At 43.6% G+C, this 25,029-nt stretch overlaps 1 protein-coding gene across 9 annotated transcripts in view; it reads right to left on the bottom strand.

Moving 5' to 3' along the window:
* Positions 1-25,029, bottom strand: part of DOCK5 (dedicator of cytokinesis 5) — a 98,854-nt gene that overhangs the window by 28,056 nt on the left and 45,769 nt on the right. For 7 of the 9 annotated variants that reach the window (XR_011735883.1, XR_011735884.1, XM_071799462.1 and 4 more), the window contains 26 exons: positions 21,749-21,789; positions 20,858-20,913; positions 19,941-20,037; positions 17,846-17,994; positions 16,904-17,039; positions 16,604-16,761; positions 16,250-16,331; positions 14,747-14,876; positions 13,981-14,053; positions 12,541-12,683; positions 11,806-11,931; positions 11,191-11,315; positions 10,841-10,939; positions 10,616-10,688; positions 10,023-10,126; positions 9,466-9,658; positions 8,455-8,552; positions 7,850-7,939; positions 6,995-7,095; positions 5,915-6,049; positions 4,930-5,041; positions 4,123-4,193; positions 3,192-3,298; positions 2,801-2,937; positions 2,035-2,130; positions 1,292-1,390 (listed from right to left, as the gene is read on the bottom strand). Coding sequence is in view for 7 of the 9 variants with exons in the window: in XM_071799462.1 (XP_071655563.1) it covers positions 1,292-1,390; positions 2,035-2,130; positions 2,801-2,937; positions 3,192-3,298; positions 4,123-4,193; positions 4,930-5,041; positions 5,915-6,049; positions 6,995-7,095; positions 7,850-7,939; positions 8,455-8,552; positions 9,466-9,658; positions 10,023-10,126; positions 10,616-10,688; positions 10,841-10,939; positions 11,191-11,315; positions 11,806-11,931; positions 12,541-12,683; positions 13,981-14,053; positions 14,747-14,876; positions 16,250-16,331; positions 16,604-16,761; positions 16,904-17,039; positions 17,846-17,994; positions 19,941-20,037; positions 20,858-20,913; positions 21,749-21,789 (2,831 nt within the window). In the remaining 2 variants the exon portion in view is untranslated. Of the gene's footprint in view, positions 1-1,291; positions 1,391-2,034; positions 2,131-2,800; positions 2,938-3,191; positions 3,299-4,122; positions 4,194-4,929; positions 5,042-5,914; positions 6,050-6,994; positions 7,096-7,849; positions 7,940-8,454; positions 8,553-9,465; positions 9,659-10,022; positions 10,127-10,615; positions 10,689-10,840; positions 10,940-11,190; positions 11,316-11,805; positions 11,932-12,540; positions 12,684-13,980; positions 14,054-14,746; positions 14,877-16,249; positions 16,332-16,603; positions 16,762-16,903; positions 17,040-17,845; positions 17,995-18,746; positions 18,811-19,192; positions 19,287-19,940; positions 20,038-20,857; positions 20,914-21,748; positions 21,790-25,029 lie in introns of those variants that run through there. The other 2 variants (XM_071799464.1, XM_071799465.1) reach the window with 2 other exon arrangements.

Consider the following 25,029-nt stretch of genomic DNA (forward strand, 5'->3'; position numbering starts at 1 on the left):
GTATAAAATTAGATTACAAATTGATATTTTTGATCAGGATCTGTTTAAATGAAACGCAGGTAGTTTTAATGAGAACTCATCCTCTTGATACATCTTCATGCAGAAGCTTTATGTGTATACACAGAAGAAATATCCTACTATTCTACTCAGAAGATGCAGAAGCATGATGCAAAACATCTTCAACTTGCGAGCTGAGCTTCACTCTGCAGCTTACATTTTAGGAAAGCTTTCAAGCATCTGCTTAACCCTATCTTCAGCCTGGCTTACAACGGTTGGGCTCAACTGCTCTCCATCTACCTGGCTTTTGTTTCGGCTTCTGGTTTATTTTCCAGAAAATTATTGGGGTAACATCAAAAGCAATTCCAAATCCAGCTGAGGAGTTCCCTCCGCAGCCAATGCAGGCGAGCGCCTCTCAGATGCGGTGACACCAACGTGTGTGTCCTGTAGGTGGCCACGTTGCTCAACAGATCGCGAGCAATTCCAGGCGCACAGGGAAGGAGCGATCACCTTGTCATCCCAAACTGATGACAAACATCATCTTGCGGGTTTTGATTCGGCTTTTACAGGAAGAACAGAACTCCAGGCTCTTCCCCAGATAGTATTTCAATAAACAAGCGCTTCTAAGTCGCAAAACAAGGAGTACGGGGACAAAAAAAGACAGAACAGGTGCTGTGTCACACTTCAGAGACTTGCAGAAATTCTGATTTTGGTTCTGACTTGTTCTGGGCAGTCCGGGGGAAAATCTGGACAGAGTTGTTAATTCTGGGGGCCTCAAAAAAGCAAACCAACACCTAATGTTTCACCTGGATTCATACTGGAAGTCTTTGGGGACACAAACTTGATGCAGCTTTAACACAGGGAACTATTTGCATTGCTGTCCACTAAAGCTTTTAATTAAACTCTAGAGGAGAGGAAAGAAGTAGAAAGAGGGAGATAAAGAGAACAGGATCACAAAGAGATACAGTGAGATCAAGAGAGAGGAAAATGCTTTTCCTTTTCATCTTCACTCACTCTTCTGGTTCCTGACTTTTTAATTGCACAGACTTAAATAGTCATTAAACGTGTTTTTACTCAATGACACAACTGCTTTTCTCAAGCTCTACTGAGTCAGCACCATCCACTGTGCATTCCCAGCAGGGGCGATGTGAATATATCCCCAGTGGCTGTGGCATTAGGTGCCCATAAGTCATTGCTGACGAACAAACTGAACGCAGCAACTTGAAATGACCTTTCAGAAGCAAGAGTGCGATGTGTTATGGACTGAGCCAATCCCCCAGTCAGGCTGACTTACAATGATGTCCTGCCTGGTTTTGAAAGTATTTATGTAATGGTTGTAATGGAAGTCTTCCATCTGCCTCAGGATGGCTGTCATGCAGGCCACAAAAATACCCTAGAAGAGGAAAAACAAAACATTTCATTCTTCTCCTGTATTGAGCACTGTACATTTGAAGTGTGGTATACGCTGTCACAGTTCTGCCTAATCAAATATCGCTCATCACGATCCTGATCATTATGTCCTGACATCAGTCTGACTGTTTAGTCCTCTACCCCAAACGTCCAGCTCTTGATATTCTCGTCTTTCTGTACATGAAGTACAGGGCAAATTAACACATACCAACTTGGTAATAACGTCTAAGGTGCCACACAGGACTCAGAAATGCCCCGTGGAGATGCCTCATCCTTCAGGATTTAATCCTGTGCAGCCAAGGTGACAAAAGAGCATTTTTTCAGGAAACACTCCTTGTGTATTAGAAACTGCATTGAAACCAAATTCTTTATACACAAGGGCCCAAAGGAACTTGAAATCACAGCCAACTGGGACTCGGTTCAAACTGCTGCTGGAATAGGACCATTTGTATCCTAATACCTGGTCTCAGAAAACCACCAAAAGCCACGTTTGAGTGGCACAGAAGCCCTGCAGGAAACGGAAAGATGATTTCATAAACCACTGCTGCACACTGACATCTCCCAGGAGAATAAATTCCACTATAACAAATGGTGAAGTAATAACTGAAGCAAGTAAAAGGCTCTCACGATGTGTGGAGACTGTCTGCTCATTCCAATCACCGTGCGGTTTATTCTCCTCAGCAGGCGTTCCATGATCAGCTGGATGTGGGCAGCAGTGGGACCCTGGGGACAGCCCATAAAGAAAATCTGAGACAATTCTTAATGTACACTGTTCTATAGAGTGCTCCCTGTATGGGAGGACTGCCCTGATAGTGGTTATTGTCATTAGAGGATGCAAAAAAGGAGATTTAAAACACATGAACAATCGATTCAAATACTGTAGGTATACACTTGGTGAAAAGCTAGCAGAACGGATATATATCACCTTTGTTAGTTCATCCTGGCATAGCTAAACCAAAGCTGCTGTTTTGATTTGGCTTTGTTTTCCCTAAATAGCTCTACAGTTCAAACTGTTCTTTTCACAGCAACTTAGAATCAATTTCCATGACTAATGTGGCAACTAACTGTATTCTCCTGACCATTATCCCTATTTCTCAGCAGAGAAAATGAGAAACCAAACACTTTTATGACTTGCTCCAAACAATTCAACAAGCCACCAAAGTAGCGGGGAATAACATTTTGGTCCCCAGAAAGCAAAGCAATTGCTTTTTGTACTGTAGTGACAACCACTAACTCAACCTTCCATGGTTGCATTTTAGACGTAGCTACTCGATGTGCAAAGAGATTACAAGAACTACTCAGCAACACAACACAACTGCTGTAAACATCATTCTTTAAGGCATAAGTTGAGAAGAATGAACCTTAATTTGCATGCTCGACAGTTGATGCTCACCACATCTTTCCGATCCAGGACTTCAAGAACGCTGCTAAGCAGCTGTGAGGAGGCCTCGTGGTCGGGCTTGTTTGAGTTGTCATCCAGCTGGCCACTCAGCTGATCTATGAGCAGCGGCAGAAGAGCATCTCTGCATTCTAGAGAACAGAACAGAGCACCACAACTCATTGGTCTCAGCAAGTTCTTCAGCATTCAGCACACACAGGTATCACACAGTAGCTTTCAGCTCATCACTTCATCCTGGACACCAAAACATGCTTAAATCCACTTGAGAGACCACTAACAGACTAGATGACTTGTAATTTTACGTATGGCATCAAGTAGTGCCCTGTCAGCTTCTGCCTCTTTCTAAATCAACACACTGGATGAGGATCCTGCATTTGCTACTTACCAGCCTGTTTAAACAGGTCACTCTCGACTATCTTGGTCATGCAGTTGAGCTTCTGTCGAACCAGCTGGTTGTCAGGAATACTTTGGATGAACTTGCTGAAGAGGACACTGGGGTGCAAAGCACAAGGGAAGCGGACGGTCAGCATTTTCACCCAGAATTATTCCATCCCACACTGTCCTGCGCCCGAGCAAGTCAAGCAGTTTTGTCACTGTGTGGACGCGTTACCTACAAGTGGTCTCCAGGCAAATTATTATGGAACCCTAACTTATTTTCAAGAAACTTAACATAAGGCTTTCAGCTTCACTAAACAATAATTGAAACTGCAGGCTTAAACATCTTAAAATAAAGCTTGCATCCCAAGACACACTAGATGTTTCACAAAAACTTATAAATAGGCAACACCATCTGCCCCCCAGTGCCAGTGTATGATGATCCTACTTTTCATACAAAATGAAAGCAGAATCTTGCAAAGCTTCAGCAGACCACTGCTGAAACTTGACACACTGCTATATACAACAAAAGCGCATCCTTCCAGATGCCCCTTTCATCAAGAGTGATGACTCATTTCAATCTGAGATTCCGTTAAATTAAATTCCATGTACATTTGCTGTCTGTCTACTGGTTACGAGCAAATTACTTGTGTCAGAACAAGGGGGCATGGTTGGGAGGTTCTGGGCACCAAAGAACAGAAACCAGTGTCACAAATTTCCTGAATAAATACAAGTGTTGATTTCCTGATCATGCCTTTGTCACACAGAATCACTGTGTGATTCCTTCGCACCCAACTGACTTCCTTTGAAGCCCTGCAAGCGCTCCCTCATATTCATGTATCATCACATCATGATCAGAGCGGCTGTTTTTAGGAAAGTTTCCAAAATCCTCCCCAACAAATGACCTGGATTTGGAGGACAGGCAAATTTAATACGGTTACCTGAGCTCAACAGGGTCAAATACTAGTTTGACATCATTTATGATGCTTGGCAAATACTTTAAGGCTGCACCCTGCAAGAAATTAAAAAACAAGGACATAAAACATGTGGAAAGTGAGTTAGACTACCTAGTTCCTTCTAAAAGGATGTGAAGTCCCTCTGTGATGTTCTCTGGCTGCTGCCAGCAGGTGCTCTGACTGCATGAGAATCAAAGCTGGGCTTTAAATCAGCCAAGTGCTAATTAAAAGTTTAGATTCAATCTTCCCTTCAAACAGATAAAAGCGCATTGGCTAGAAGAACTGAAATACAACAACCTCAAGGCCTCACTGCCTTCAGTAATTTAGCAGCCTCATTGCAGGGCTGCTCTGCTCCTCCTCAGAGCATCAACAGAAGGTTCACAATCCAGTTGACACGAGAAAAAGAAGAAAGTATAAAATCCAGGGCACATTTAAAACCCATTTGTTTTTTCATTACTTTCATTCCCAGCATTACGCTGATTTTTGCAGTGGTTTAACATTTCTATCTCCATCACCCTCAAGCGTGGTGTTCCCGGTTGAAGTGTCTCCCACACTGCAGCCGATCACATCTTCAGCCAAAGCTCTCACCTTCATTTGATAAACTTTGGGGCTTAAATATTCCTTTCCTGTCACACACAGTTCATTAAAACAGACGTTCAGAGGTGCTGTGATTCATCTGAATGGGTTTTACGTGCCCCAAAGCTTGTGCCTTTTTCTGCCTTCCCCTTCCTCCCAAAACCGTCTCAGTTGATCTAATAAAAAATACGAGCTCTCCCTGCAAATTCTGCATACCTTAATCTTGACTGCCTCCTCTAAAGGCCGGTCCATGAGGACATTGAAGGAGAGGAAGAGCTTGCGTATTGCATCATTAAACTCATCCCCATCTTCACTTTTCCCATAAAACCTACAAAGAACAGCAAGAGCTAGTTAGACACATACATCTAGGCTGACGGTGTCACAGCAGCTGAAAAATTATTTTATCACAGAATCCCAGAATGTGAGGGGTTGGAAGGGCCCTGGAAAGCTCATCCAGTGCAATCCCCCCATGGAGCAGGAACACCCAGCTGAGGTTCCACAGGAAGGGGTCCAGGCGGGTTTGAATGTCTGCAGAGAAGGAGACTCCACAACCTCCCTGGGCAGCCTGGGCCAGGCTCTGCCACCCTCACCAGGAACAAGTTTCTTCTCTAATTTAAGTGGAACCTCTTGTGTTCCAGTTTGAACCCATTGCCCCTTGTCCTATCACTGGTTGTCACCGAGAAGTCGTTCCATCAGTTTCCCAGGGATGGAGGTGAGTCTGACCAGTCTATAGTTACCTGGGTCCTCTCTCTTGCCCTTTTTGAAGACTGCAGTGACATTTGCTTTCCTCCAGTCCTCAGGCACCTCTCCCATTTCCCAAGACTTGGCAAAGATGATGGAGAGTGGTCCAGCAATGACCTCAGCCAGCTCCCTCAGCACCCGCGGGTGCATCCCATCCGAACCCATGGATTTATGATGTCCAGATTGCCTGACTGCTCCCTAAACCCAGTCCTCATCAACGCAGGCAAACTCCTCCATTGTGCTGCCTTCCTCTGGGGCCTCAGCGGTACGGGATCCTCAGGAGTATTTAGATTTGTGCTAAACTTATTTTCTCCAGCTATAGACAAAGGGCAGAAAAATACTCTTCTTCATAATTCAAGGATAGAGGATATCCTGAATATCCCCTCCAGTGGTGCTGACTGGAAGTAACTCGGCTGACTTCCAAAAGGAGGCAGGAGGACGGTAACGACTTTGTTCTCACCTCAGGTACAATATTCGCGACTGAACAATGAATCGGAACAGGTACTTCAAGGCTTTCAGGGCAGCAAACAGCAATTCTGTCTTGCTGGAGTCATCAGCATTTCCCACGTAACAGTTCAGTACTTTGGTGAGTTTCCTTAGGAAACAGAACAAAAAAGGAGAATAAAGATAGACCCGGTTGAGTTTCTGTGTAAGTGCAGCTTCCCTATACCAGAGAGGAACCACAGTCTAATAAATAGATATGGGACAGAAGTTCCTCTTCACAGCCTATTTCCTTCTGAAATCTTTGGCCTCATGGGATGCCAGATTTTCGTAACCAGTTCACAAATTCTCAGAACCCTACAGACTTGTCTACAAATTCCTGCTCCTTGATCTGCTTTTGTTCTTCCGAAAAATGAAGTGTTCAGGAAGCTGGAAAACCCATTTCTCCTGAAAGCGGCCTGACACCTCCACGTGTTGGCGTTCCCACGTGTGGAGCACAAAGTTCCTCACTGAGCGCTCTAAGAATGGAGGACAAAAGCTGCATAAACACATTGTGAGTATCTGCTGTCGAGTCTCCGCCAAATCAGAGGATCGGCATCTTCTAAACAGAATTACTCCCACAAATTTCTTCTAAACAAATGCCAGTTTCTGTGAGAGATTTTCAATATCCTAGTGTAATCTCATGTAATCTGCATGTTTAAACCCTACCATAGCATTTTGCCCTTTTCTGAAGTCTGTGGCCTCAGCGTGCCTGGCTCTAGGCAGCCGGTGGAGGTGAACTCCGCTCTTATCTCTGCTACCATCAACCACAATGTTGCTCGTGCTGTTTCAGCCACGTCTGGTTCTGCTTCCGCTCCCCGTGACCCCATTCAAACACACCCCTAAAACTGCAGCCCGGAGCACACAGACTATTCAAACCTCCTTCTGCTCAAAGTATTTTGGCATGGATTGAAAATGCTGAGGCAGATACTGGCAAGACAAAACATTTCCATGAGCAGCAACACCCATCAGACCACACTTCTCATACATTTGTGTTCCTTTATCAATTTCCACTGATGCTGTGAGTGACAGCCGGGGGTTCGCAGTTTCCAATACTTACGCATACGCCAGGGTTGCACTGAAGTGCTTGTAAATATAAGTTTCAAGTACAGGGTTGAAATGCTGGAACTTGATATCTCCAATCAAAGAAATAATAAATACCTGCCAAAAGTTCAAAAGGAAACAGATGTGCAGAGTCACACAACCTCTAACTCCAGCATTAAGTCAGTCTCTAATTGTAAGTCATTCATTCTGCTGGGTCATAGTTTTCCTAACAGCATTAATGATACAGATAGTGTTATTCATATTCTAATAGTGACTAAATACTGTGGTGTGTGCGACTAAATCACTGCTCGGAGAGAAGGCAGTGACAGCAGCATTTGGATAGGAAATCTCAGAGATAAAGGGAGCTACTTAGAGCAACACCAGTGACACAGGGAGCAGCACTGCTCAGTCTACACACAGGTTAAATGGGCACAGAGTGCTGAAGTGCATTTTTCAAAGCTACAAAATGACACTTTTCAAGTTAGAACTTGAGATTCTGATCATTTACACTCGGAGCAAACACTCAGTCCTGTTTCTACAATGACATGTGTTAGAGCCAGAACATTGTGTCCCCCTGTATTGACTCCGGCACCAGCATCAGCTGGATTCATCTGAATAAATTGTCTTAATGCAAGAAGTTATGTGAAGAAATTACTGTAAATTATGTAAATGTTAATTACTGTTCTCACTGTGGTGACTAAATAGCTCAATGTGTATCTCAGTCCTAGCTCCTGAAAATGCATTAGGAACTGTTTAAATATAACTTATTTCTCAGAGCAAAATACCAATTGCTCACCTAAAGGAAACAACAGGAAGAGATGGAAGATCTGGCTGAAAAATAAAGACTCTAAATCCACAAAAAAAGACTCACCAGTGCATCAAACACAAGGAAGTCATAGGTTTCATTTTCTGACATCTCCATCATGATGTTGAAAAGCGCATCAAGGGTGTCTTGCAAAAACTAGAGCAGGAAAAATATGTTTTACGTTCTATTGTCTTTTTATCTTGCAAGAGACCTCCTAAATACACTGAATTCTGTCCGTATAGTTTAAGCCTGCACTGTGCCAAATCAACCCCGTCCACTGTACTAACCCATGACATTTTACACAAAGACGGGTCTGCACTGACACAGCATTTACTGTAGTTGTTCAGCAGCTCAGTAAAACCCCGACCTTGCATAATCCCAAAAGATCCACACTTGTATCTTCTATTTTGTAAGGATCCAGGGAAAAATTAAGTCACTTCTACCTCCCCAACCCTGTAACATTTGACTTCTGTAATTCTGGTGAATTCCACTAATGAGAGCTCTTGGGGCAAGGTGTTATTTTTGTTCTGTTGCTCAGCAGCTACAACATCTCTCCGAGACTGTGGAGAGAGCTTGTGGGTAGAACACAATTGATTAGGAACCCTAAAGGTCAACATCAAGCACATACAGAAGTGTTTGCATAACAAGGAGACCCAAATCTCTGTGCACACCTTTACAATTTCTCCTCCTTCCACCTCCATGAGCTTCCTCAGGTTGTGAGCGATGTTCTGAGAGTTCGAGCGCCAGTTCAGCAAACCCAGCAGGTCAACTAGCAAGGACAGAACATCAGCAATTAGAAACAGATTACAACACCACGGCTGACTTCATGCCTGCAGAACAACAAGGAACAAGTACTACAGGTTATTTTTAGGATCAGCTTATAAGGAAGAGTCACGCTGACGTATACAATATTACCTTGAGATGGTACTTTTGTCTTGGCAAGAAATTAAGTTTCGCTATAAATGGAAGCTTTGCTGTAATTTGATAACACAAGGCATTTGGTAGACAATTTTGCAAGTTCCTCATTCACTCAAGAGGAGGTATCTCAAGCTGGGAATTTTATTAGAGCGCATGACTTCTCTTACTTATGCTTGTGTTTATTTAGTTCAGAGCAGTCTCTCAGAGATGGTTCTTGAAGTGAAAACTGAAACCTCTTGTCCAAATTACACTGAGCTGCAAAACTATTTATCACAGGTCTAGGATGTCCCAAACAGGCACGAGTTGGGAGCAGCTACACAGGTACAACGTGACAGAGCCACACCTGCGGTTATTTTCACGTTTCCTTCCCAAATTCTGAGTATGTCACACCAAGAGCCTGTCACCGATGGGTGCTGTTTCCATACATGCTGACAAACCTGTTAGATTTAACATGGGTGGTTTGGATATCATATCATATCATATCATATCATATCATATCATATCATATCATATCATATCATATCGTATCATATCATATCATTTATCATATCATATAATAGCTTCATAAACATTTTTTGTAGCTTGTACTGGCAACATGATGCCAGCAACGCTGGGATCAGCCTGCCATTGACACATGAAACACAATTAAAGCTGAAGCACTACGCCCACAAATGCTGCAACACCAAAAGCTTTGCATAAAGCAAGTGTGCTCCTTACTTCAAATATACAGCACAATACTGTTAGGCTATAAATGCAAGACCTACCGTTCTGGGTGAGTTTGGTGGAGCAGATCAAAGTGGCAATCTGGAAGCTGTCTTTTGTACTATCTTTAGTGGGTGTGAAGTTGGCTAAATGATGCAGATTTTTCCCCGAGGGAGCCTCCTTCTCCTCCATCTCCATTTTGGTACAAGGAAGAGTTAAATAGCATTTAGCATCTTCCATTTTCTTGTTATCGCCCTGTGGGTTGAACACAGTGAAGACAAGGGTTACCCCGCACTGAGAACACCTCATCTGGCCTCTCGCAGTTCTCATCTGCGGAGCCACTTCAGCACAGCCAGCCAGAGAGGCCTTTAAACGCCTTTTCACAGCTATAGTTCTTTACTCACATTATCTATTCGCATCTCTAACTTTAGTGAACAGAAGTTGCCCCTGCTGCCAATGAACTAAGCTCTTTCCAGAGTGATTTGAAGCCACAGAGGTTTGGTTTTGCACCCCTCACTTTGTACCTTTAACCTACAACACACTCTTCCTATTACTGTGATTAAAGCCAAGGGAGCTGTTTCGATTAAACAAAAGTGAAGACTGCAAGTGCCCAACCCACCTTATACACAATCAAATTGTGTTTGCCATCTTGCAGCGTTGTTCCATCTGCATTCATCAGCTTCACAAAGCCCATGCCAAAAGCTCTCTCAGACTTATCCCTAGCTGCAAGCAGAAAGAGAAATCTGTATTAGGAATTGTCTTATTTATGCCCATACAATCCATAAGGCAGCTCTCTAACTATGTGCAGCTCCTTTATTCAACAGCATCACAGCATTACGCGATGGCAGGAGCAAACTTTGTGATCCACAGTAGTTCTTTTTCTTTCCCTCTCGTCTCAAGGCACTTAGTAGGCATCTGCAACTACGCAGAAAAATGTCCTCTCTGAAGCACCTTTTGCCAATTTTAGTGGTTAATTGTGCTGCTAGATAGACATATATAATTGTATAGACATGTTGGCTGGGATTATGCAAATCTGCTTGTGAGGTCTGGATGTGGAAGTATCTCACTGCATCTCTGAGCTACCTTACGAGAATTTTTGAGAGCCTTTCAAGGTCTTAGTGTCATGTTATTGATCTTATTTTGGGGCTCTGGAGGTGTCTGATGAAACCTCTGGCTACAGCACTCCTGCAGATCTTCTTTTCCGATACTTACACTCCTGTGATGACCGATGACGGAAGGTGAATCTTAAATGGCAACGACTGACTTCTTCTATGGCAATGGACACCTGCACATGACAACACAGTGAAAAATGCAGCACCAGCAGCCTCTATCTCCAGTCAATTTACAGGACGTTCTGTTAACTGATGCAGCCACCGATTTTAAATTAGTTCTGTTTTCTACACAAAGGAAGCAAGACTGTAAATTACACACTCTTACCTTTACGGTTTCATACCAGCAAGGTTGCTTGACTTGATAATAAACAACAGACTTATATTCGGAGACACCTTCATAACCAGCACCAGGATGGATAGCTTTCTTTGGACAAAAAGACAGGGGGAGGAGCGAAAAGGGAAAGGTAAGGTCTAGAATGAAAGCAAAATGTATCTTAAATCAGCAATTTTCAAAGCATATAACTGTCAGAGTTACTCCAAGTCTTTGCTTTGAGAACTCAATGTGTGTTACCTCTATGAAAGTTTTACAGAGTATTTTAAGATTTGCTCACATATCTTATTAATTGGAAAAAACCAACCCAGCAGCCTGGTGAGCTCCCACAAGGGCCATCGTACCTCTTGGAGATTTCCATCTTCGTCATGTACGGACATGGTGACTTCTACATTCTTGGGGGTCTTCTTCTTCCCTTTGTCAAACTCCCCTTGTACCAGCGTGACATAAATGTCATTTCGAACATCACCTAAAATTCACAGCGCTTCATGAGGCGTTTTTCTCATACACACACTGGTACAGGTTAAAATTAACATCCTCAGGCACCACGTTATCCTCATCTTCCTCTTAGCCTTTATTGACTCCAGCTAATTAACGACACTAACATCACACCATTTCATCTTCATCTCAAACTACACAATTTCTTCTAAAATGTAGCATTACCCTTTTTATAAACCTCATTCTTTTCATAACATTTTTTTAATGTATAGAGCCCTAGAGGGCTACGTCCCTTTTGAACGGATTAAATAGAGCAGGGTCAAACCTGTATGCAACAAATATATCTCTGACTAAACAGACACTCTTCTTCCAAAAAGTACACGGACTACTACTTTTCAATACAAGAAAGGAAGCTTATTTTCACTTCTTTGACACAAAAAATAAAAGACTGGCTGGACATTTCCAGAAAAATCAAACCAAACTTTAAGCTGGCTTTAAAATGTCTGTCCATAGGGCCCTACCAGGAAGGATTATCTCAGGGAATCCCATTTTGCGAGCCACAGCAGTTGATCTGTCTACGAGGTGGGAAAAATCCTTCTGAACCTGTGCTAGATCACCAGGAAGCAGCTTCAGGGAGACCCAAAGACCTGAGAGAAGAAAGAGAACACTTATTTACCAGGAAAAAAAGGGCACGAGAACATGAAAGTTAAGCCTATGCTTGACAGAAAAGCATTTCTTTCCGTGACCTCCATGCAACAATGCTTTAAATATCCCAAGCTGGTTCTCTGTGGGCTCTGTGACGTGGAATAAGAGCCTACTGAGCAAGCAGATTCTACACAGTAAAACAGAAACTTTCTGAGATTAATCCACTTGCATATTTGAATGAAGGCCAAACACACAAAGAACCCTGAGTAACACAGTTTAAATCCAAAGCCATTTAGTACACGCAATCAGACATGTTCACTTAAAAATATTTCACGTCCATACAAACAGGTTTATCTTCGAAAAACGCGACTTTACTAGCAAAGAACATACAACTTTACCAGTAAAAACAGCTCTTGGTTTTATCTATTCTTGTAGCTCCCAAAGTGCCGGGATCACAACCATTACAAAGCCCGTCTGTTTGGCTCAGGGAAGGTAGCAAACCCCAGCAAGCCTTGATCTCTGGACTTCCACAAGCCATTTATTTTCCTCTGTAAGCAAGGGGAACCTTTGCTTCCAGGTTCTGCCCTCAGCTTCTCGCCCGGCTGCTGTACCTTGCCCTTTGTGATTCACTTCCTTCGCCGCGATGACTTTGTTGAAGACAGAAGTGAGCGGCTCGTTCTCTCCGATCACATGGGAAGTTATCAGCGGGGACATGATGAGCTGGCGCTGTCTGATGTACGTTTCCATGGCAATCCTGAGAAGAACAATAGAGACGGGGAAGCAGACAGACTAACATCAAACATACTCTGTGAGGAGAAGGCTGCCAACACCTGGTTTCCAAATATATTTTCTTTAACGGATTCCATAGTATTTTTTTCCTTCTTCACCTGTACAAACCCAATGGAAATCCATTTAAACTTGTATTCCCATCGGATGAACCAAGTCCTGTCTTCAGGTGTGCCTCGGAGACTACACAGACTAACTAGTGATCAATTAACATTATTAGCGACTGTTGCGAGACACAAGCGATGAACCTACCCCTAGTCACAAACACAACTACTGAGCTTTGGATGTTGGACCTGACTTCACTCCTGTACCCTCACCATCAATAACCATCCAAAGCACAGACCATACCACGTCTCCACAGACTCTGTCCTTGTAGAGGTGCCCTGATTTGGATCAAAACTCAGCCTCATAGGAGGAAAAATGGAAAAGAACAACAAGAAGGTAGCAGACTAACATCCAAAGGAACGGACACCCTTCTTTCCAGCCATTCAGGCCCTGAAAGGGTAGGGGAAAAAACAAAACCTAAACCCCACGCAATCTCCCCTGAAAATACCTCGTCATAACATACGGCTACACCAAATGGATTTCTATATTTGCACTAAATGGACTTCTATATCTGGGACTGCAACAACATGGCTGAGTTTACCCAAACAAGCTTCATTTTACTGACTGTAATGTGCCAAAAAAGCGAGCGATCAGAAAGCAGGCAGAACACACAAGTCTAACTAGCAGCACGGAAGTGCAAAACACATTGGAGTTTGAATTTCTTTCCCGGAAAGAGGGAGAAATCCCTTTTTTATTGTCCTCTGACTCGCCCTTACAATATACCCTGGCAAGTTCACAGTCAGACAGCACACAGGGCACCGTACACCAGCACGGGGAGGAGCTGCATTCTCTGTGCTCAGCTCTTCCTGAAAACTTTGCCTCTCAATCCCAATAATTCTGAAGGTCCCATTCCCCAGACCCCACAACGTTATTTTGCACTGTGTTCTTCTTTCTTTCCTCATGATACGGGCGCTCTGCAATTTCAGCCGCACTGTCAAAACTCCCTGAGCAATTCAGCCTGTCATGTTAACCAAGGGGAACAAAGGCTTCAGAAGACCGACAAAAATCTTCTCCTTCAAAGAGCTGAGTCCTGCCATAAGCCAATCTATTTGTAGAGCCCTTGGTACGCTGCCAGGCTCCTTTACAAATTCGTCCTTCCCCAAAGGACAACTGCTTTAAATAAGCCAGATATGTGATGAACTCTCAAGTCCAGTACTTACTGCTGAAATGGAATAAAGTGTTGCTTTTCCTCATCGTCCACCTTCCCATGGATGATATCAGTGATGTCCATCACTGCAACAACACAGGTTCATCACACGGTTTTGCCAAGTTGCTAAAGAATACAGAGAGAGCTTTCCCCGACCAGAATGGAACCAACAGTTGCTTATTTTGGGCCAATGCCACCCCTGACAGCAGCAGAGAGCAGCACTCTCCTGGTAACTTTCTAAAAACCCCTTTTTATTGATGCGTAAGTCAGCCTGTTGTAGTGAACGTGAATATACTCTGATAAAAAACAGCTGGGGACTCAGGCATTGCAAGGCAAAGTAGTCACACTTAGATTTCAAATGCTTTTCAATTGCATTTTGAAATTGTTTTCCACCCCAAGTTTCAAGCAAGCCTTTGCACAGGAGATCACAGGGGTTAAAGAAGAACTGGATGTCTCATTCTCCGAGGTTCCTTTAAGAACTCGAGCTTTATCCATTAGTCATGAGGAGCAAAGCCCTTTTTGATAAAGATTTGAACAGTCTGCTGCCCTGGCGGTAGGGTATTATCTTTTTATGGGGTGACAAAACAAAAAATGAGCAGTAATAGCGTTTCACCTTCACTTACAACTTTCATTAACAGATTTCAAAGGGATATTATGTGCAGTTCAGGATCAGCATCTCCATTTTAAAGCCAAAGATGCTGACACAAGCATCTATTTCCCTGTTCCCACCGCACTGTCCCAGCCCCTGGTGTTTTCTCCGCCGACGGGACCGGCCGTACCTGCCACCCCAAAGGGCCGCCGGAGTCCACAGGTGTGTTTCTTCCCATCTTTCAGCTCCATGTGTCCCACCCTCACGATCTGACACACCAAGCTGATTTTCGGCCTGATCAAGTCAGAACTGCTTAAATCCTAGAAATTATTTAAAATACAGTTGTATCGATCTGCTTTATGAAGAAGACAGAGAGAATAACACTAGTTTTGTTAGACTGTACACATCTATAAAAGGTACCTATTATGTTTTTAAACAACTAAAGTTTTTGAGCCCTAGGAAAAAAACATACCAGAAAACCACTAGCAATTTCCACACAACAATTTCTAACCATGCCGTTACTCTTTGATAACACATCCCAGTAACTGTACTGAAAGGAGAGTAAGTGATATTAATTGTCAAAACACTGGATCCTGAGAACAAGCATAGGGGAAAGGGACCTGGGGGTCCTGAGGACATCAGGGTGACCACGAGCCAGCACTGGGCCCTTGTGGCCAGGAAGGCCAATGGTACCTGGGGTGGGTTAGAAGGGGGTGGTCAGTAGGTCAGAGAGGTTCTCCTGCCCCTCTGCTCTGCCCTGGGGAGACCACACCTGGAATATTGTGTCCAGTTGTGGCCCCTCAGTTCCAGAAGGACAGGGAACTGCTGCAGAGAGTCCAGCGCAGGGCAACCAAGATGCTGAAGGGAGTGGAGCATCTCCCGTGTGAGGAAAGGCTGAGGGAGCTGGGGCTCTGGAGCTGGAGAAGAGGAGACTGAGGGGTGACTCATTCATGTTTACAGAGATCTAAAGGGGGAGTGTCAGGAGGATGGAGCCAGGCTCTTCTCGGTGACAACCAGTGACAGGACAAGGGGCAATGGGTGCAAACTGGAACACAGGAGGTTCCACTTAAAGAAACTTCTTCATGGTGAGGGTGTCAGAGCCTGGCCCAGGCTGCCCAGGGAGGTTGTGGAGTCTCCTTCTCTGCAGACATTCAAACCCGCCTGGACCCCTTCCTGTGGAACCTCAGCTGGGTGTTCCTGCTCCATGGGGGGATTGCACTGGATGAGCTTTCCAGGTCCCTTCAACCCCTGACATTCTGGGAACAAGGTAGTTAATTTGTGCCACCTTTACTACTTGTCAGAAATCATTCAATTTGTGTGCAATTCTTCAATTAACATCTTGATGCAAAGAAGAGGAGGATCAGCAAAGCAATGAACAACACATAACTGATCTCAAGCCCAGATTTCTGGTACAGTTCAGCTCCAACAGAGAAGCGCCTAACAGGATTTTCAGAAATGCAAGGCTTGGCAACACCCACTGATGGTGGTATTGCAGAATAATACACCTTTACTGCTGCTTTGGATTGACGTATTAAAAAAAACACTTTTCAGAAGCATTCCTCTGATCTTAAGTGTTCACGGTAAAACCCAAAGTGCCACGTGAATCCTCTCTGCTGGGCGAGGGAAAGAACCCAAAACTGAGAGGTTTGCAGTGTGAGGGAAGAATTTCCAGAATGTAAATACAACCACTTACGGTAAAGACCGCTTGAAGGTTATTTAGTTTCTCAATTTCTTTAGGCATCCCATTACTGCCCCAACGAACCAGGTAATTTTCACTGTGAATAAAGGAAGAAAAAACATATTCAATAAAACACCTGACATTCCCATTACCTGGGTAAAAGTTCAAAAGTATTTTGATCTTCTAGGATATTTGAAAAACTCTGTCAGATTCTGAAATGAAATAACCTCCTTTCAAACCACCACTGGGGCAGCAACCAACAGAACTGAAAAGCTTATCTGCTGGATCTTCCTTTCTAACCTCTCCTGGCTTCTTTAGAATGACCATCACGATGGCTAAATCACCCCCACACCTACAAAAAACCCCTACCTGATGAACTTGGAGAGATCAGGATCATAGAGGCTCATTAACAGCTCTGCATCTTCTCCAATATTGCAGACAAAATTCTTGAAGTTTACATACAGGCTGTACGTGTGTGTTGTGTTGAATATCGGCTGCCCTCGGAGGTCCAAATTCTGTTGCAGGGACTGCAAAGGACAGTAATTCCATTAAAAACAAACAGAATTTAATTCTGCTACCAAAGGACCTCAGCATCCTTAAGAGAAACGTACAAATACAGTGGGTCACTAGTTACTTGAAGAGGAAAAAAGGTAGAGATGAGAGATGTACCTTCTCTTCCTGGATTCTTTCCTCAATCCTTTTGGATGCGGTTTCATGGGACTTGAAGAGAGAGATTGTGCTGGTTTCATCTGGGTCCAAGATGTTCCCATTGTCATCTCGCACAACCAGGTCCAAACCCAGGATCCTGAGGAGCGTGCAAGTCAAGAGGATGAGAAGCAACACAATACTTAAGAAATAAAGGTGATTGAAAGAGCCCGAACCACAGATCAAAGTGTGGACTGCATTAGGCAGTCAACGCACACCAACTCCACCCCTTGTAATCATCAAATTGCTGGTTTCCCTGTCGCAAAACACTTATCCCTCACCCCTCCTTTTCCCATTCAAGGGAAAAAACATCAGTCAGGTAACTTAATTCTAACATGACATTTTCTTTGTTCTCACTTAAAGGTGTTTTTGGTTTTTTTTTAGAAGTATATATATATATCTCCATCAGGCTTATGGATTATGGCTAATTATTATCCTTTGCCATAAGCCTTCTTCTTAATTGACTTATTTGACCTGAATCAAGTCTGACAGACAGATAAATGAGTTCTGGAGACAGACCCTGTTCTGTACAAACCAGTGAGAGGTGGAGTTTTGGTGGCCTATAGAACTCTATCACTCAGTTGCTGATAAAGCAGTTCAGTTCATAACCAGCATGCGAATCCTGGCTCCAGCCAGCAAGGCACAAACGTGCTCCATGGAAACGCCACCATGTGCCAGCATTCCTGCAGAATTCAGACAGGTGAGGTTCGCTGTCAAGTCAGAGATTGCTGGCATATGAAGAACCAACTGCTACCTGCAGCCTCGGCACATCCTGATGGGGGCCGAAAGCCACAATTATCCCCTTCCCAAGGAAAAATGTAAATCCTAATTCAGAGTTCTCCTTGCGTGGTCATTTACCAGGATTTGGGATTCTCCCCGGCCTTCAAGACGCAGTTTGGGGTTTACCTGTTGCCGTAGTCAATCTTAGCGGTGACTTTCTTCTTGAGCTCCGCCAGCTCATCCTTGGGAAGGGTCCCGGACAGTATCTGCGACCGCCACTCGATCAGGCTGTAAGTCAGTTGCTGGACGTGCCGAAACTGTGTTGTCTTGTTGTCCTACAGGAAATAAAGGCACAATTTTAAGCTAGTGATAGCCTGAAAACGATGAGCTCAGAAAGCTTCCTGAAATGTATCTTGAATCTACCATACAAGTTGTATTTAACTAAAAATAGCTGAGAAACCGGCACCATATGACAGTACAAGATTAGACCCATGGAACACATTCTCCAGTACTTTGCACTGCCAAGGTTGAAGTGTCTGGTCTCTGCAAAGAACACAAATGATATAAAATACTCTTAACTTGCCCCTCAGAACACCAATCTGAAGGGAGTTATAAATAGCCACCTTCCTTTGGATTTGGGCGAACGCAAAGGGGTTGATGGAGGCTGGATGAGCCTTTTAGTTCTTACAGGGAATATATTAGAGATACACTTGGGAAACAAAGAAAAAAGTGTGTTAACTTGCATTGAAATAACTGCAAAGAGAAGGCAACTTGTGTTAAATGTCAGGGAAATACGGAGCAGATCTCAATCTGCCAGTCAGCTAAAGTTGAGTTCTTCTACAACCGTTTACATCACCTAACTCCTATTAACTACACGAAGTTCATGAATGCTTCCTGAAAACCACAGAAATCGAAGTAGTAAAATGAAACGCTGCCAAAGAAAAAAATCCCCTGTATTTCCTTTTTCTCCTCAAGTACATCCTTCCTCCTTCAGTGTAGTTTTTTCAATACATACTGCAGGGGAAAATAAACTAAACTCAAACTCATTTCAAACCACAACATTTTCCAAGGCTGCTTTAAGACTTACATTGGTTAAGCACAGGAACATGAAAGATTTCTGCTCTTAAGAAAAAGATTCTGAGGGTAAGATCCTAAAGTTATTCAGAAAAAAAAAGGAGTCAGGAACAAAAGTCTCTTTTCATACAATAATAACATCACATACAGCTTCCCATTAAATTAAGAGGGTGGAACAAATTCTCGTGGTTTCGTGGTGCACAAACAAAACGTACTTGTGGCCTGGTGAAATTTTCAATAGGAAAGCTTGCTCTGGGTATACTGAATGGTTAAAGCTAATTTAAAACCATTCCCTCATCTTAATTAAAGTCTCAGAGCACATACTATGCAGGCTGAACTCACCACTAAAGGAAGGAAAATCAAGTTTGACTCTGTCTAATGTGCCTTAAAAATCACCTTGAAAAGAAAGCAATTGATTGTGAACTGCAGTTGTGTTTCTCTGAGCAAGAATGCACCTACCTCAGCAGAACCGCCAAACCCTGCGGTACTTTGGCTTCTGGCTCTTCCGAGGTGACTATCATATGGTCAGGCTACTAAACGGATTCGCAGATGAGATGATGAGACGTCTCTTCCCCACCCTACTAATTAATATATTACTTGGCTTCTGACAAGTCAAGTCTTCCACACATGGCCCTAATTTCCTTTTCACCCTTTGTCTATCTTTGAGCTGTAGGTACTTTGGGGAGAGCATCAATTATTCTATTAAGTACCTAAAATACTTCCAGAAAAACAGGGTTTGCACTCACTAAAGGTTGTGTTAAAACAGCACCGTGGTTTCACGCAGAACTTTCTCACACAACCGAGATATCTTGTTATCCTTCAGGACAGATGGATGATGACAGGCAAAGCAGGAGCCCTTGTTTTATTATTATTTGATAATAAGGGTGACGGTGACTCACACCCAGCCCCAAGCAGCTGACCTGATGCTGAGCGTGACTCGTGCCAGCCAGCGCTTCACCGGAGCCGTCTCATCACAGTACAGCGAACACCGTGGTGGGGACCAAACCACAGTTCTGCTCATGATCACACATCCCACTCCACGGAGCGCAGAACATTTTAAACCTCTCATAAGACCAATTTTACAATAATGACAGTTTTTCAGTTCTGCATAATGTTCTATTCAAAGCCTTAAAGCGCCCTGCAAAAAGCCCTGTCTCAGCTCATCTGAGGTCATGTAATAAAACACCAATAACTGAAGAAAACTCACCACATATAACTTGTGCCAGATAACTGCCCATTCCCTCAGGGTAGAAGTGAGCTCTTGTCCAAGGGGCAATTCACTCGGAATCACTGTTTCATGTTGCCTAGACAAAAAAGGAGACAACAGAAAAAAGGTGTTACGCTCGAGATTAAAACTTAGTAGTAAAACATCCTTTTTTGATAAATATGGAAATGGAAACTCCAGAGGGCTTGACATTCACACAGTTCACTCACACACAATGCCAAGATTCTTAAGTTATTCAATTGGTTTTCCAACACATACATGCACATTCGTTATTCATCTTTAATGCAAACGTGTTTCCAGTTACTGTCAGTTTTGTTCTTCTCAATGGATCCATTCCAGGAACAGGGAAATCATGTTTGGAAGAACTGCCACGTGCAATGGTAACTTGGCCACACTTATTAAAGACAAAAAATAAATGTACTTTCTGAAGTCTCTTCCTTTGCAACTGCCCTTTTCCTTTCACTGTAACGATCACAGAACCGGCTCTAAGAGTCAAACGAGGAGTCATTTCCGTCAATGTTTTCCAAGCCAGGAAGGAATCCACACTCCTTGGCTGCGATCAGGACTGTGCTATGGCTCACAGGAGTCCCCAGAGGAGCTAAATGCAGCTTGATGGACCTGCCTCACTCCTAACTTGTCTAGCAGAGCTTTCTTCACTTTTACAAATAGTATTCCCATGCACCTACGCGTACAACTGGTTTGGGTGCATACAATGCTCTGAAAATAAGAAGTTATGCAGCTCTAGAAGTCCAGCACAGGGGGGTTGTTCTGCTGCACACACAGACCAGTAGCGTTCATTTCAACCACCACCACTAAAGTTGATTTCTTCTTGTTCTTAATTGCAACAGCACTGCATTGTTTTCACTACCAAAAGTACATCTCAAGATGTGCCAACCTACCCCCGGTCCTTCACGATTGCCTCTTTTAAATGGATATACGTTTCGGGGAAAATGCCCTAAAAATAAAACACAGAAATAAAGTAAATAAATCAGACCATAGGATATGATGTGACAAAAATGCATTCAACAGAAAGTAGAGCAAAGAGATAAGAGCAGGACCAGCAGAACAGCAGCTGTGACTGATATTTACTATTTAACTAGAACAGAAACGTGTTAGGTCCACCAGTTTTGGTATCAGAGGCAAAAAGAACCTATGGAGCACCAGGTTGCATGCTTGAGCGCTATACTTCATATTAGCACCTCAGAGAGGTCGGTTCCTTGCTTCACACTTGTAATGATGCTCATCTTCCTGCTACAAAATCCTGTAAACTCTTGCAAACTATCAGTCATACTTGTTTGCCCTTGCTACAAAATATCCCTGGAGTCATTTGTCCGATTCCTATGGGAATCCAGATTTCCATGCAGTTTTCACATCGGTTTCACAAACCTCATCGCGTTTGGTTGAGATCCACGCACGCGTAATTTCTGTAGTATTTTCCAAGTCAAATCTAAACTCTCATCTTACCACTACACATAACTAATGTTGGATGCGTACAGGTCCGTAAGCACAATAATAAAGCAATAAACTAGCATATGCAGATGTACAACAGTCAATTTTGCTAGTTCAAATGATTACACGTGCTTACAATAGAGGAGAACCCAGCGAATGGCTCTGAAATATTTAGCTCAAGGGCACTTATTTCTATCACTAAGGAAAAGGGCACTGTGATCAGGAGACCTGTATGATACGAAGACAGGAAACACAGCAGAAGCGCAGCAGCTTGCAGCACCGGATGGGGATGGGGCAGGTGAGAAACAAAAGCTAAGAGTTCCTGAGAAATGAGGTCTTACCTTCTTGGATTTATTTCGGAGCGTGTATCCTCGGTACCAACCTGTCAAAGGGAAACACACATGGATTTCGTTTTTTCCGCTCCACCCCTTTAAAATTTTCCTTTCTAACAAGTGCATTTTCATCCAAATCATCTTATAGATGGTGCTCAAGTTTCACATTGTAGTGTTCTTTATTTTCTTCTGTGACTGAGTCTGAAGCCTTCCTCCAAAGGAGGGCTCAAAGAGAATGTTTTATAGGATACGGCAATAAAATCCCAACCAAAATCCCAACTCTAGTACAGATATTGTTTTTCAATATTATCTTGACAAGACCGAGTAAAGCAATAACTGCGATCCCCAAGACTCAGCAGCATCTCTCACTTCCAGATGTCCCTCTCCTCTCTTCAGCACCTGAGGTTTGACCAGTATTTCGATTTTGAGGTCACCGAAATACAAGTGTATGAAAAGATGGCTCTGTTTTCATGTCCTCAAGCGAGCCTCGCTTAACGAGCAGACGGGAGAGCAGCGGAGCTGTGGGCAACTCACTCCCGCTCTTTTCCACCACCACCTCCAAATGGTGTCGAAGGGTTTTATTCCCCTTCTGCCCTCACCTTCATCATTTGTCTCCTACAGCACCAGGTTTCGTCTCTTCTCCTAAGGTTTTATTGCACTGAAACTGAAAACACCGCCCCTCAGCAACCACGGAGGGTATAGATTATGGTCTATAACACGAGTGATGTCCAGAGCTATCCAGACGACATCACTGATCCAAGACGATTATGTTCAGCTGCCTGGCAGGGGGAGCAGCAGCGGGAAGGCAAAGAGATATAAGGGAATAATCGGGTAAAGAAGAGAGTAGTGGAAGCTGGTGGGTTTTTTAACATTCATTTTTCTTTTCCCCCCCACATTTCTATATTTAGCAAAGGCGGCTCCATGAAGAACCATGGATCTGAGATCCCCTCGAGCATAAATCAGAATTTAGCGTGGTTTTTGTTTTGTTATGTTGGTGATCTGTGTATGTGTGTGTGGTTCGCTTATCCCTCCACCCTTAGCAGAGTTTTAGCCCCTTTCTCTGACAATGAGAACACGAATCAGCATGACCACATAACCCCCAATATTCCAGTAGTACGTTAGGAGGAAAGAAGAGATTCCATTCCTTCCACAGGGTGAAGACAACATTATCCATCGATCATGGAGCAATGGATAAGGTACTGGATTAGGGATGAGAAGATTTAGGTTCTATTTTTATCCAAGTTTGTAATGAATTGAATGTTCAAGTACAAGTTGTTTAGGGTGTGATAAAAAGCACACAGTCTCTCAGCTTCCACAGCTTCCTCATATCTAAAATGGCCTCTTGGCATTAACCATATTCATGTAAAATAGTTTGCAATTATTGCATAAAAGCACGTTGTAATTATTATGCAAAACTATTTCAGCAAGCACCTCGCACAATCTCTTCACAATTCTGCTCCACTTTTCAATAACCACATTCACCATTTTAAAAGGAACAAAAGCTTTCAGCAGTGGTCAATTGATTACTTGATTTCTTCTTTAAAGGAAGAAAAACCTGCCTAAACCTTCAGAGGAGTGAGAGAGAAATCTCTTGGGTATTTTCTCCAAGCAGAGATGTGCTAAATGGAGAAAGGTTTTTCAGTTGAAAAGTGAATTCAGTGAATTTCAGCTACTGCACCATTCTTTAGACAACACAAAGTTACAGGGATGTGATCCCAGGCCATGTGCATAACCACAAGGTCCCTGTTCCTCTTCCACGGTCAGGTCCTGTCTCTCAGTGCCAAACACACACGCTGCACTGAAATAAAAGGAGGGATTGCTTCATTTACCTACAGCGGCCAGAGGAGAGGGAAGAGGCTGAAACTAGGAACAAATTCAACGCAAATATCTTTTCATCAGGAGAAGAAACGGGTCGGAATCCCGGGCTGTGGGCACACATTCCCTCTGCCTGCAGCTCCGCCAGTTCCCACAGCTCACATGCAATAATAACATGTACTGCAGATTAGAAAGTATTCCCCTAACCAGAAATGGATCCTCCCCAGCTCACTGCTCAAGGACAGACTCCCAGAGAGTCAGAAAATCCTGCACTGGAGCAGCTTTCAAACCACTGGACGCAGCAATTTTCCTTCTTTTCTTGGATTTTGCAGCATATGCCCAGTCTCGACAACCTTTGGCAAACAACAGGATAAGCTCTGCTTATCTTGTTATCAAGTGGAAAAAGGAATTTTCTACAAAGACTTCATGCGACCACACAGACAAAGGAGGAAAAACACCACCTTGCTTTGCTGTTCAAAAGAGCGTATTACGATCAAAACACCTAAAGTAACAAGACCACGTTTTGCAGAGGGTATATGGGTATTCATTTTAAAACGAAGTCTAATAAAACCGGTATCCTGCAGATCTTCAAGTGTAATGCAAACACCATGCTGTTTCAAAGCCTGCTTGAAGTCCAACTAAGAGACACCGAATGTTATTTAAAATCGGTCTCACCCACAATCCAAGCCTAAGTGTGCAGTTGCAACTGGGACTTATAAAACATTAGGCAAAGCATCTCTTTAGAGCACAGGAACAGAAAGCTTTACCAACAGAAGTGCGATGCCAGAGCCTCAGCCCAAATCTGGCCAACTTGCCAAGGACTCCCAGCCTCTTCAATAGGCCCCTATGGGATGCACCAGCATAAATGAGCGGGGATTTAGCAATTTAAAGGTGCTTTCTCTCATTGTGAAGGCAGTACAGCAGCAGGACTGCAGCAACTGCACCTCAGGAATTTGCCGGACGCTACGATCTGTGCAAAGCCACATAATGTTTAAAGTTTGCGCAGCGCAGACACGCACCACAAGCTGCATCCACACCTTCCTGCTTGCATTTTAATTCACTTTGTCGCTCTTTGCTTCTCACACACCTCCCCAGCGGCTCAGTTGTATCAGTGTTGTGTCTCCAAGCTCTTCAGCCAGTTGAGGGTCAGATAACTTTGACTGTTAACATCAAAACCCAGTGCAAGCTCCAGCCTTGCTGCCTCGCTTGCGAGGAACAAACTGTGCGCTCCAGTTCTTGCAGACAGAGCGGAGCCAGCCGAAACCCAGCTGCAGAACACAAAGAGCTTTCGAGCGTGTGATACAGAGAGCCCTTCACTGAATACGGCTGGCGAATCAGTGCCCGCTGCCTCCAACCAGGAGGAAAAGGAGGCACGTTCGAGGTGACTGATGGAGCAAACCGAGGCGCAACAGCCAAGAGAACCCTCTGGTAACTCACAGAAGATGCTCCGGTGTAACCTCATCTGGGTGTTCCTG

This window comes from Patagioenas fasciata, chromosome 26 (genome assembly GCF_037038585.1).
Source record: "Patagioenas fasciata isolate bPatFas1 chromosome 26, bPatFas1.hap1, whole genome shotgun sequence".
Classification (NCBI taxonomy): Eukaryota; Metazoa; Chordata; class Aves; order Columbiformes; family Columbidae; genus Patagioenas; species Patagioenas fasciata.